At 40.1% G+C, this 12,039-nt stretch overlaps 1 protein-coding gene and 1 non-coding gene across 2 annotated transcripts; both read right to left on the reverse strand.

Annotated features, from left to right (window-relative positions):
* Positions 1 to 228: 228 nt before the first annotated feature.
* Positions 229 to 9,230, reverse strand: ANKRD1 (ankyrin repeat domain 1). The gene is made up of 9 exons (XM_005565932.5): positions 9,144 to 9,230; positions 8,306 to 8,485; positions 7,269 to 7,406; positions 7,017 to 7,124; positions 5,880 to 5,978; positions 4,314 to 4,412; positions 3,937 to 4,035; positions 3,698 to 3,796; positions 229 to 1,124 (listed from the first exon to the last, which is right to left on the reverse strand). Exons 1-9 carry the CDS (start codon positions 9,168 to 9,170, stop codon positions 1,014 to 1,016), a joined length of 960 nt encoding a protein of 319 aa, XP_005565989.2. The 5' UTR covers positions 9,171 to 9,230; the 3' UTR covers positions 229 to 1,013.
* A 1,740-nt stretch (positions 9,231 to 10,970) lies between these two features.
* LOC123566963 (U6 spliceosomal RNA) lies at positions 10,971 to 11,072 on the reverse strand. The gene has a single exon (XR_006689677.1). It is a non-coding gene; the product is annotated as a U6 spliceosomal RNA (small nuclear RNA).
* Positions 11,073 to 12,039: the final 967 nt, after the last annotated feature.

Consider the following 12,039-nt stretch of genomic DNA (forward strand, 5'->3'; position numbering starts at 1 on the left):
ACCTGGGAGCTTATCAGAAAAGCAGAATCTCAGGCCCCACCTGAGACCAACTGAATCAGAAATCTGCATTTTAACCAGATCCCCAGGTGATCTGTATACATATTAAATACTGGGAGTGCTGTTGTATGGGACATTTCTAATCCACAAAACTTGGAAAACAATGGGAGAAAACCCCTCCTATAGAGCTTGTTTTTCACATAGGACATTTCCACCACACTTATAGACAGATTTAGAGGTTTAGAGTTTGCTTGCTTTTATTATGAATATAAAATGTACATACAATACAATATACATTTACACATTTACAGTTTGCATTTCCTTTCATCTTTTTTGAGCAAATTCAATTTTGCATGTCCCAGTTTGCCGCTCCTTCCACTGCCTTGCACTTACACTCATGACGTTCTCTTCACCTGGGTACTCTGTGTACTTGGTTAAAAAAAAAAAAAAAAAAAAAAAAAAAAAAAAAAAAAAAGTCCTGCCTGGGGGTAAAATAGCTGGCTTCACTGTCCTTTTCACAGAATCACTTTCCTTCCATTGTTTCCTTTCCTGTCCCTACATGCCTTCCCTTGCTTCATTCAAACTTCTGCATTAAAAATTCAGGAGAAAAGAGGGCTGCAATAATCAGCCCTCTCTTAAAAACTCTTACATAAGCGAATGACACGTAAGTAGGCACTTGAACTTTGCTCTTTCACCTGGTTTAAGAACTACCTATGGGAGGGCTCTGAAAGTGTTATATACAAATGAAGCTCTGGTCACCAAATGGATTATCATGAAGGTCTGAATATCAGTAGCGTGGTAGTAAATAAATAAACAGAAATACATAAAAATAAACAGAGTTTCACTAAAGGAAATTTAAACACATATAACCCTGTGCTTTCTCAAAACTTCATTAGGTACATCTTCACAACACGTTGATAAATAGAAACTAGATTTTATGGCTAGTGTCTCTTCTCTTGGGCCATGCCTTCAAAATACCAGTAAACATTTACTGATCAAAGAGTCTGTCGTTTCCCTCAGAATGTAGCTATGCGAGAGGTCTTGTAGGAGTTCTCTTTGAGGCTATCGAATATTGCTTTGGTTCCATTCTGCCAGTGTAGCACCAGATCCATTGGCGTCTTCCCAGCCTAATCAAATGAGACAAGGAAACTTGACTTTCAGGTGGGTGACATCTGTAAATTCACATTCTCTGTGTGTGTTTCATGAGGTAAGGATTAGGTATATAACAGTGTTTTACAGTTTCCACTAGTGCTCTGCAGTTTGTACTCAAACCAACCCTTCACTGTTTCTCAGAGGGATGCTTTTCCCATTTTAAGAGTAGAAATCTTTTTCACGTGGGACCATTCCAGGTATTGGTAAAATCCATTGTCCCTAGATACTAAGTGTCAAGAGCACCTCAAGTCATTTTGAAATTCATAAAATGCCTCCATACATCTTCCAGTATCCTGTGGAATGGGTTCCCGGAGGTGGCAGCATCCCTCTTGGACCAAGAATCAATGCCTATCCATTTGAACGATAGTTCTTTGATTGATAAGAAATGGTAGTAAATGAGCTGCATCAATAACTTGGCTTAAGTACTCAGGTACTGCTTGGGTACTATTACTGTTCCTGGGAACAGATTTTTCAGAACTTGTCAGAATTTTCAATGACCTCTCCCAGGAAATTTGTTTTTCTTGGAGTTGATGGCAATGACATGTGTGAACAAATCATTTTTGAGACGAAATTTTGATTTCCCTTATGCACATGTCTCAAGATTTAAAAATATTAAAACCATATCATCTCTCAATTCTTATCTATAGATCTGAGAAGTCCTAATTTTTTCCATCTCTATTCATTGAGAAATTTCTTTTTAACCCAGTGACTGCAAATTGGCAGCTTTGAGATGCAAACCAGAATAGAGACTTGTTTTGTTTTGACCCAAAGAGAACTTAGATTTTTGTTAAGATTAGTATGAATTGGCAACAATTGGAAACCAAGAGATTTCCCAACTGGATTTGTGACTTCTATGAAAAAATCAGAAGAGTTAACAACATGGTACCCATGGTTCTACAGAGCAACATAGACTGGGTTGGGGAAGGGCCACCTTTAAAAGAGTTATGTGCACAGACCCTGACAACCACACATTGAAGTCACTTATGCCATTTGCCCGGCACAGTGAGGTCAGCCTGCAGTCAGATTACGCGATCTGTAGGTATTTAAATTAGTGGCCCTATAACTTTCATTTTGGAACTTCCCCACCTTTGTAGTGTCTTTCTCTAGGAACAGTCATCAGTAGACATGAATATAGAGTTTTGGATAATGAGAAAATATTGTATGCTGCTCCCGATCTCCTTTACATGGTATCAATAGGTTATTGATCTTTGGGGAAAACATCAATCCATTGGGTCAATGACATTAATAGTTCCATAAACCTGATGCTAAGATCTAACTGATAATTCAGAGCCCTATTTGTATATTCTGGGCTACTCTTCCAAAAATTCCTTGCACTTCTCTCCATTGAAATTTATATCGTGATTTTTCTGGCTACTTACACAGTCTCCCTAAAGCTGTATGCTGCCATTTGTCTCTGCTGGGAGTGTCTGACTGCCTGAAAAAAACTCTTCACATTTTCTGCAGCTTTCAAGATTTCATTGAACCTGCTCTTTTTCTGAGAGTTTTAAAAAATTACTAGATAAGATCAATTCCAATATCTAGACTGAGGGAGCCCTACTGTTAACACTTTCCCACTCCAAGCAATCTTCATTTATCACCATTCTTTGTTCCTGTCACCAAGCCAGATTTTTTTTAAACGGTAAAATATTCTTCTCAGTCTTTGCAACACAAATAAGGGGAGAAAATTATTTGCATTTATATGATGACTGAGTTTCCCTCCCCACCCCCTCCTCTTTTTTGTAAAGTGATTCTTCAAAAGCTTCTTTAAATTTATTTCTTCAGAAATTTATACCTGTTCCTCTGGGCAATATTTTTTAAGCTTATATTAGATGGTGTTTGTCTGGAAATTGAGACCATGAGGAAAAGTTGGTTATGTTCCCTGCTTACAGATGAAGTTAAATTAATATGTACTTATACAAGAATTTTCAGGGCCTAAATATAGGAAATTATTTTGAGAGATGTGAAGACAAATCCAAGTGGAGAATGGATAGAAATTATCTGAAAAAAAATACAGGCAAAAGCACAGCTACCCCTGGAAGAAAATGATGACATTTCACATTGCTGTAAGGAGGAAAGGGACTTTCTGAATTACTCAGATTGGATATTGATTAACCTTAGTTCACTGCCTGCACTGACCCTTGTGGAATTTTAGGACATTTTGGAAATGGTGGATGCCTTTATTTCTAACTTCCTCAGCCCTTGCACAGACAGAAATGGCCAAGGCAGATTGGACTTCTAGGTGTTTGTGGGGATGAGCAAATTTTGACTATCTTTCATTTCCAAGACCAAATTGTAAAAGAATTATTATGCACTGTATCAGGCACTGAGGTCACTGAGGTCATAGAAGTATCTATGGCTTCCCCCATCTCTGGCCGTGTGACCTGAGTCCTAACCAAGATAAACACCATCCTTGGGGAAATGGGCAGGGGCATTTAGACCATCGAAGACCCCTCAAATGCTGCCACTGTGGGAGTCGTTTCACCTATTTAAGAAATGCTCCTGGAAATTGGAAAGCTTGCAAGCGGTGTTTCTTGTTTCCAGTACTTACACAGTTCTTGATGTTGAGATCCGCGCCATACATAATCAGGAGTCTGATCATCTTATAGCGGTTCAGTCTCACCGCATCATGCAACGGGGTATCTCCTTCCTAGAGAAGCAGAGTCAACAGGTTCAAGCTGGGTCTGAGGCCAGGAAGTGGGTCCTGCAAGGGCACCCAGGCTTGGGAGAGTGATTCCCAATACAAAAGCAGTGAAGCTTTGGGAAACCCGAGCGTGTCCAGCTACTCACTCTGTCTTTGGCGTTGAGGTCTGCCTCACAGGCGATAAGATGCTCCGCGCACTCATAGTGGCCAGTCCTCACCGCCACATGCAGCGCTGTGCTGAGCAACTGGAAAATTGGAAAACGCTGCTGATTCGCTAGGAATGAGGACAGAGGCTGTCCCAGACCCCAAGACATGTGCGAGGGGGAGAAGTGGTCACTAGGGTGCCTGCGCACAGCATGGGCCTCCAGATGACTTTAATGGAGAGGCAAGGTTAGGAGATGAAGGAGTAGGGGAGGAGGACGGGCGAGTAGGGAAGAGGGAGGCGGGGGGAAGAATGTGAGAAGTGGAGAAGGGGAGGCAGGGAGGGGGAAGGGATGAATGAAGGGAGAAGAAGAAGAAATACCTTATCTCGGGCGCTAATTTTTGCTCCTTTGTTCAGCAACAATTTTAAAACATCCAGGTTTCCTCCACGGCTTGCCCAGTGGATGGCTGTGGATTCAAGCTACACCGGGACGGAAAAAGACCCAACAATGTGAAGGAGAATGTGGTCTGGGGAATTAGAATCTGGTTGCTAGGGGCATCCGTGATAATACTGAGTTGTCCCCATCTAGATCGCCAATTCTAACTGGAGTCAAAGGCTCTTACCAAATGTGTTAGCTAAATTACGTGTGTGTGTGTGTGCATATGTGTGTCTTATTAGGAGGCTCTTAATAAATCTAATAATGTTTTAAAAGAATAAGAGCGACCATTTACTGAGACAGTTCTCATGCCAACATGGTGCTACACTCTAGACACCTTGATTCTTCCAGCAACATTTTAAGGTAGATGTTACTATGCACATTTTGCAGATAAGAAAAACCAGGTTCCAAAAAGTTCAAGTTTCTAGCCCAAGGAAACACAATTAATAAGAGGCAGAATACATAGTCCAACCCCCATCTGCCTGGAACTTCTAACTACTTTTGTCAAATGTACTCAAAAGTTCTAAACACATGTATTTAAAAATTCTAGCAGAATAAAAGTTGTCCCTTCCAAAATATTTTAATCTGAATCTGTCACCTCATCTAGGGTCCCTGTCGCTCTTTCTCTATCTCTGTGGGTTTTCTGCTCTCATTTTTGCTAGCACAGCCTCTGTACCTCAACTATAGTCACTTGTGTCTACAGTTGTAACGTGTATAGTTACACCTGGGAGACCCTCTCCTCACTGATCTATGTGGTTGATATGCCCCTGGCCTTAATCTCACACTCAAGATTTTTAGTTTCCATGCAAACTTCATATTTTGTTTCTTTATTTTTTTTTTCAATGTGTTTATGTTTTGGATTCAATTTTGGCCAAGTCCTTTGGATTTCTTTGATATCCCGTTTCTGCTTTGCTATAAAGTCAAAATGAGCTGCATTTAAGTACATAAAGAATTTTCCCAGCTCAATCTGCAGTTCATAAATTATGCTGCATACTGGTCTTTGTAAAAATCACAGTGATTGAATTATTGAGGTCTGAATAGCAGCTACTTTCCATAGATGCAACTCATTTCATATTCAGTCTAGCCCTAAATCTCATTGGTAACAATTGGCATCTATAATATAAAGTGTACAGCTAGAGAATTCATATACGTTGCTGGCAGCCAAGGGACCATGAGCAGGCTGCCCTGTGAACAATGGAGGGACAAGGCTGTTGAAAGGCAAGTGTCGAAAATGAATGACTAACTCACTGATGAGGATATTGAATTCAGTTGAACAGCTTTCACTTCCTTCTTTTCCCTAAAATATTCCTCTATTTTCAGTATGTATGGAAAATATTTTCACATGACCTACTCTCATCTCCCAACTTTTCTTTATTTGGAGAAATGAGCTTTTGCCTAGTTCTCTCAGATCAATTTTCAGTCCAATCAGTCCGGTTTTGCATTGGAGGTTTTCCGGAGCTTCATATAGTCTACTTCTTTTGGCTCATTCCCAAGCAAAGAAATATATTTACCATATCACGGAATTCGATCTGGGCTCCAGCTTCCATTAACTTCTCCACAATTGCCAAATGTCCTTCCAAGCATGCTCTATGAAGAGCTGTCCGTTTATACTGTCAGAACAGAGATTTTAAAAAGAGATAGCAATAAATATAAAAATGTGCATAAACCCTTTTAAGAGCTATGAAGCTGGAGATTCTGATGACCTAACTGATAGAAACTCAAGTGCTTCTTTATGAATAGAAATGTCAAAGTTAACTAAAGTTGCAGAATCAGAACAATTATCCTGCAACTAATATTTGAGCTTCCTTCAACATACATTTCTAAGGGCTCAAAGGCCTACGTTGAGGAATGTGAACTTAAAGGCTCAAAACTGTCTAAATGCTGACGTCTCCCTTTCTTGTATCTTGCACCTTCCTTGTTCATGTAACATTACCATGCAGATCAGACAGTTTTCTTGTATCTAGGACTGTTGCTAGACTGACTATCAAAAAGTTTCCATTCATTTTTAGGAGAATGGGAGACACGTTTTTAGTTCAACTTTAGAAGCGATCCCCAATTTCACTTCATGGGGGAAAGAATACAAAAGGATTAGTGATTTCTGATAAATTGGCTTTATCTGAATGGGCGAATGGACTATTAGAGCTGGAACAACTTTAGGCATTATTTCACTCCAATGCCCCATGTTTACAGATAAGGAAACCACAGCCCAGAGGATGCAAATTAGCTGCTCAAAACCAAATAGCCAAGTAGTGGTACAACTGGCCCCTGAACTCCAGTCTCCAGATTTCCTATCTAGTGTTGACATGTTTGGTTTTAATCCAAGATGATGCTAATTATCTCTCTCTAAAGGTGACTCTTTGGCCCACATTAAAATCTTATCACAAGGATCTAAGAAGTTAAAAAAAAAACTGAAAAATCAGCCAGATGTATATGAGTGCAAAAGACAATACAATCCGTAGCACTGATCCAATATCTATTTATTTTTTGGACCACTGAACTCTCCTATTAGGCTCCTGGCACACACAGCAACAGCTGGGGAAACTGTTTCAGGTGGAAGGACTTTGGCATTATATTAGCAAGACTGCAGTAAAGCATAAGAAACATAAAATTAATGTGCTGGATTTTGCAGTGCTTTGCATGAGTCTTACCTCATCACAAACATCTGGGTTGTTCTTGTCTGACAAGAATTTTTCTACTACTGGCAGTTTATTCTCCAGAGCAGCCTTCAGAAATGTAGGCACATCCACAGGTTCCGTCTAAAGCCAAAAAATATAGATATATATACATAGCATGAGAGTTACCGTGAGCTTGCCAACATTCAATCAAACCCTCCACAGATATTTGCTCCCCTGTAGCACAATACTGGACACGTATTACTGAAAACCAAAAAAAGTCCTTACAATGATTTCAGGTTCTGGTTCCTTTACAATGGGAACTTTAGTTTTCCTGTATTTTTTCCTTTTCTTCAGTTGAATGATTATTTCAAGGTCTTCTAAATTTTCAAGCTTTGATCTTTGTTCTAGTTTTTTCTTTTTGAGCTAAAAAGAAATTCGTATTTCAAAAATATGGTGAGTTCTACTGACAAGCATTCTGGTTGTGTCTAAACTAAATCTGCAAGGTCTGAGATAAACATGTGAACAGTTTGAGCAAAAACATTTTTTAAAAATTATATAAATCTTTGACTTCATTTTAGGGATTTCTTATTCAGATATTTATCTGGGAGTCTAATTTTCAGCTAATTGCCATCATCTTTACTTCTGTTGCTTGTAGAATCAGCTCTTGCCTAACTGAGGACACAATCTGGTCTCTAAGTGATGACTTTGTAATTAATGCCGTAAACAAGCTCTAGATTTTTGAAGGATTTTTAAAATTATGCTCAAAACTTGGTTTAATTTTTGAGCATGATAAAAAAGAATCTAACAATAAATGTTAAGCTCTGAAATATCAATGTCATTCTCTTTCACTAGGCAGAGCCTTCTAAAACAGACTGTCCAGGTACCACAGCTAACTAAAGCAACTTTTATCTGTGTTAGTAATTAAGGAAAATTCACCCAGAAACACAGATTGTGTCAACACAGACAGCAGACAGTTAAACAATGATCCAAGGACCACAGACCATGTTATTGAGAAAAAGAGATCTCCCTTGCTTGGGATTAACTACATGGTGTGTAACATCAGGAATTCACTGGACATGTGTATCTTTCAATCAAAACATGGTCACAGCACATTTATTCATTGATTCAGAATTCAGAGGTCATAGTCTTGTCAAAGAATTATTCCCAAAACCTGTTCCATACAAGTTGCCTCTTTATGGGTTAGAATCTGGTAAAGAAACATCTTAATGATTGGGTTTGCTTCTCTCTTCTCCTTCCCTGGCATTTCCAATCCCTGCTCCAGCCCCAACATCCTACTAGTGGATTCCACAGATGGCTCTCACCTCTGCCTCTCGTTGTTTCTCGCTTTTCCACTGTTGCTCCCCCAGGGTCACAGGGTGGGCTGGAAGTGTCTTCAGATCCTCCTGCTTCTCTAAAGTAACAGCAGCCTCATACTCTCCATCTCTGAAATCCTCAGGAAGGAATTCCCCTGCCTCCCCGTTGCCATTCTTCTTCCCAGTGACCTATTAGGGAAGAAGATGGCAGCGTCAGAAGCAGCAGCCTTGTCCTGGGTCCTTCTTCACAGACAATGCTGCAGGAGGCTCTGGGTCCTTCTTCCCTGGGAACAGCCACCTTTGAGCAGTGCACTCTCAGATCTCAAGCTGCGACACACGCACGCTGCTACAAATGTCTCAGAATTAACTTCAGGTGCTTGTCCTACTCTCTTGGTTAAATCAAAGCTTGGGTTAGGTTGACATATTTACATCTACTTTTAATCTGCTTAGTCACATTTCTTTTAGGAAAGTCACAAACCTTCTCTACTTAATTAAAACTCAACTTTAAGTACTTTTGTTGACGCTTCACCTTGTTGTAAAGTTTCCAGACTTACATTCTTGCAAGAAAACTTCTTGCCTAAGACATTTTGATAACTACATGTGATTCCACACCGTAGTAATAAAACCAAAGGAGAAGATATTAAATAGGAAATATGCAGAGAATTCATTGCTGGTAGCTCCATTTTTTTTTTCCAATTTTACTTGTTTCATCACGCCAACCTTTTTCCACATATGACATTTTCAGAGTTCCCTTGCATTATGCCTGAAAGCAAAGGGCATTTCCATTTTCAAACAAAAACCAAGATGAACCAGTTGTCAATTTATTAAATTAATGTATCTTACATACCAGTTCCTCTACTTTCAGTACCATCATGTTGGCTGAAGGAGTCTTGTATGTTTTTCTGTCGTGGAAGGAATCCCTGGAGTTGGCCCTGCTGGGCCCCTCCACACCGGTCAGCTTATATAGCTGGGGCCGGGTGAGATAATCTTCCAACCTGGGAACCCTAGTAACACCCCCGCCCCTACTAGGAGCCAACTCAGAGGCAGGTGAATTTTCATTCCAGACTCAGTGTCTGGGAAGCTGAAGAGGGAGGGGAGGACAAGCTAACCCCGCTGAATATGTGAATCAGGAAGAAATGTGAGAGGGCCATTCCTTTGGTGGTGATCACACCGCTCAGCAATGCAAGTCATCCTATTTGTCAAGAGGCAGGGGACAGCTGTCTGTTGACATTGCACCACATCACTGCCCTTTTTTTTCTTTGTCAGCTTTCATATGACTACCTATCAAGAAAATGTAGATGCCCTACATATCACACCCCAGTAATATCTTTCTGATAAGCAGACTTATCAACACTTCACTTAGGGGAAACTTGCCTCAGGACATCCTATTCCCTGGGTAAACAGCCTAAGGGGAAGGGATCTGGGCCCTAAGGGCACTTGTCTATATCTGTTTGGAATTCTTTGGAGTGATGTCTGGGGCTAAATAGGCCCCATGACATGCCACCTTACCATCATTATAAGAAATTGAAAGCATTCAGTAATGCACTTGTCTTTTATGATGTCACTGGCCATAATTAGCACATGACATGCTTACCGTGTTCTTAAACAGCATAATAATTGCAGCATTTTTTCTTCAAAATGGATCAGAGAGGTCAAGAAATAGAGTATATGAAACCAGCTATTGGCCAGGCACAGTGGCTCACACCTGTTATCCCAACACTTTGGGAGGCAGAGACAGGCAGATCGCTTGAGCTTAGGAGTTCAGTACTAGCCTGGGCAACATGGCAAAATTCCATCTCTACTAAAAATACTACATATATATATATGCACACACATACACACATACACACACACGCACACACACACATATGTGAAAAAAAAAGGGACCATTTATTAGCAATGGCAGGACTCTGATTAGGTCATTGGGCTGAAGTTCTCAAATGCTATGGGGAAAGGAATCACCTGTGGGAGCTTGTCAGAAATACAGATCCCTGGGCCCCACTCCAGGGAATTCTGAGTCCATTTATGGTATTTATGGTAACTTGCAGGAATCATCTTGAATTCCAAAGCACCCAGATGATTCTGATGCATCAAGATTTGAGACATGTGGCCAGAGGGATGATGCACTTTGCTTCAGGAAGGGTTGAAAAAGGTCTCTATTTCTGGTTTCTAATCTTTGAGGTATAAATTATGTAAAAATACTGGGGTCTTTTTATAGTTTCAGGAAAAACTGGGTTTACTATCCTTAAGTTGTTTAAAATCTTACCTTTTTTGTTTTTTTCAGTAAAAGAAAGAAGAATGGGAGAAGGGAATTGTGAATGGAGAGGAGGGTTAATTAGGAAGTTATGTTTGATCTTTGTGTGTCTATTTCTCCCCAGACTCATCCAATCAACAAATGTGGCTGCCATTCTCCTCTTCCCTCTTGAATGCTCAGCCAGTTGATGGTGTTTCTGGAACTTTCAGAAGACATCGACTCCCCACCCCAAGACAAAACACTGACAAAGAGGGACCCACCCCCCCAGTACCTTCTGCATCATATGTTCTGGTCTCCTAATGTTCTATCTTAAAAGGGGGTTAATTAAAGGAAATCTCCTGGGCTTTTCTTTGAGAGGGACACAGCTATCACTATTTTCTTTTTAATTTTTTTCTTTTTTCTTTATTATTTATTTATTTTTAGTATATGGAATGTTTCACAAATTTGTGTGTCATTCTTGCACAGGGGCCATGCTAATCTTTGTATAGCTCTTATTTTAGTATATGCCCTGCTGAAGCAAGCAGAGTCATTACTATTTTCATTGGTCTCTTCATCTAAGTCAGAAGTAGTCATGGACACTTTTTCTACCATTTCTTATGCCTTTTTGTTCCAGGCCTGACCCAGACTGGGGGAAGTATTAGGAGGAGAAGTCTTTAGGGGAAGGACTGTGGGATGTTTAAGGTTCTTGGATATGAAATCCTAGAGCTGTCCGTGCCCTCAAAGTTGGAGCAAGACTAATGCTCTCATTTTACAGAGAGGATGCTGAGGCACAGAAACGTTAAGTAACTTGCTGCAGATGCATAGCTAGTTGGTGAATGCTAGGTTGAAGACTTTTTATTCCATGGAACGAAGCACACAATCATTGAGCCCAACAGATTTCCAAGGGCAAGTCTCACTTAGACCCACTCAGGATGCAACCAAAACTGATAAAAAGGCTCTTTACTGTTTCAATCACCTCAAAGAATGCAAGTGAAAGTGGGCAGGGAGGCTTACCAAGCCCTTTTCTTTCTCCAGTCATTTAATTATCCCTTGAAACCTAGCTGATTCTATAGAGCGGCTCCAGGAAGTCTTGAAGAAAACTTCGCACAGGATGACACTTGAAGATGACTTGACGGAATGAGCTGAACTTAAAGGAGCACGCAGGTGGATGCAAGGATGTCAGGGCTGGTGAAATCACTGCCAGTTCAACCTTTTCCCATGTTGATTCAGTTTGTCATAAAACATGAGAGGTACAGCTTGAGGATAAGTGGTCAGAAGATATAAAAAGAATATGACAACAAATAAAGAAAAAAACATGAGAGAATCTGCTTTTTGAAAAGAGATTCTGGGCACCTTTAGCTCTCTAACAAAACAAAAACAACCACCATTGTATTTTCAAATCATTCGTATTTATCAAAGTGGAGAACAAAATTCCCCTGCCGGAGAGTTTTCTGTCATTTGTTTTTCAGGAGTATCCTTCCCATAAAAGTTCACCCAGTGGTGTAAATTC

Source organism: Macaca fascicularis, chromosome 9 (genome assembly GCF_037993035.2).
Source record: "Macaca fascicularis isolate 582-1 chromosome 9, T2T-MFA8v1.1".
Taxonomy (NCBI): domain Eukaryota; kingdom Metazoa; phylum Chordata; class Mammalia; order Primates; family Cercopithecidae; genus Macaca; species Macaca fascicularis.

Excerpts from the sequence above, each read along its gene's own strand:
- ANKRD1 (XM_005565932.5), bottom strand. The coding sequence starts at position 9,170 with ATGATGGTACTGAAAGTAGAGGAACTG. Across the intron at positions 7,407-8,305 it reads AGAAACAACGAGAGGCAGAG|CTCAAAAAGAAAAAACTAGA; the intron begins GTGAGAGCCATC and ends ATTTCTTTTTAG. Across the intron at positions 4,413-5,879 it reads AGATCGAATTCCGTGATATG|CTTGAATCCACAGCCATCCA; the intron begins GTAAATATATTT and ends GTCCCGGTGTAG.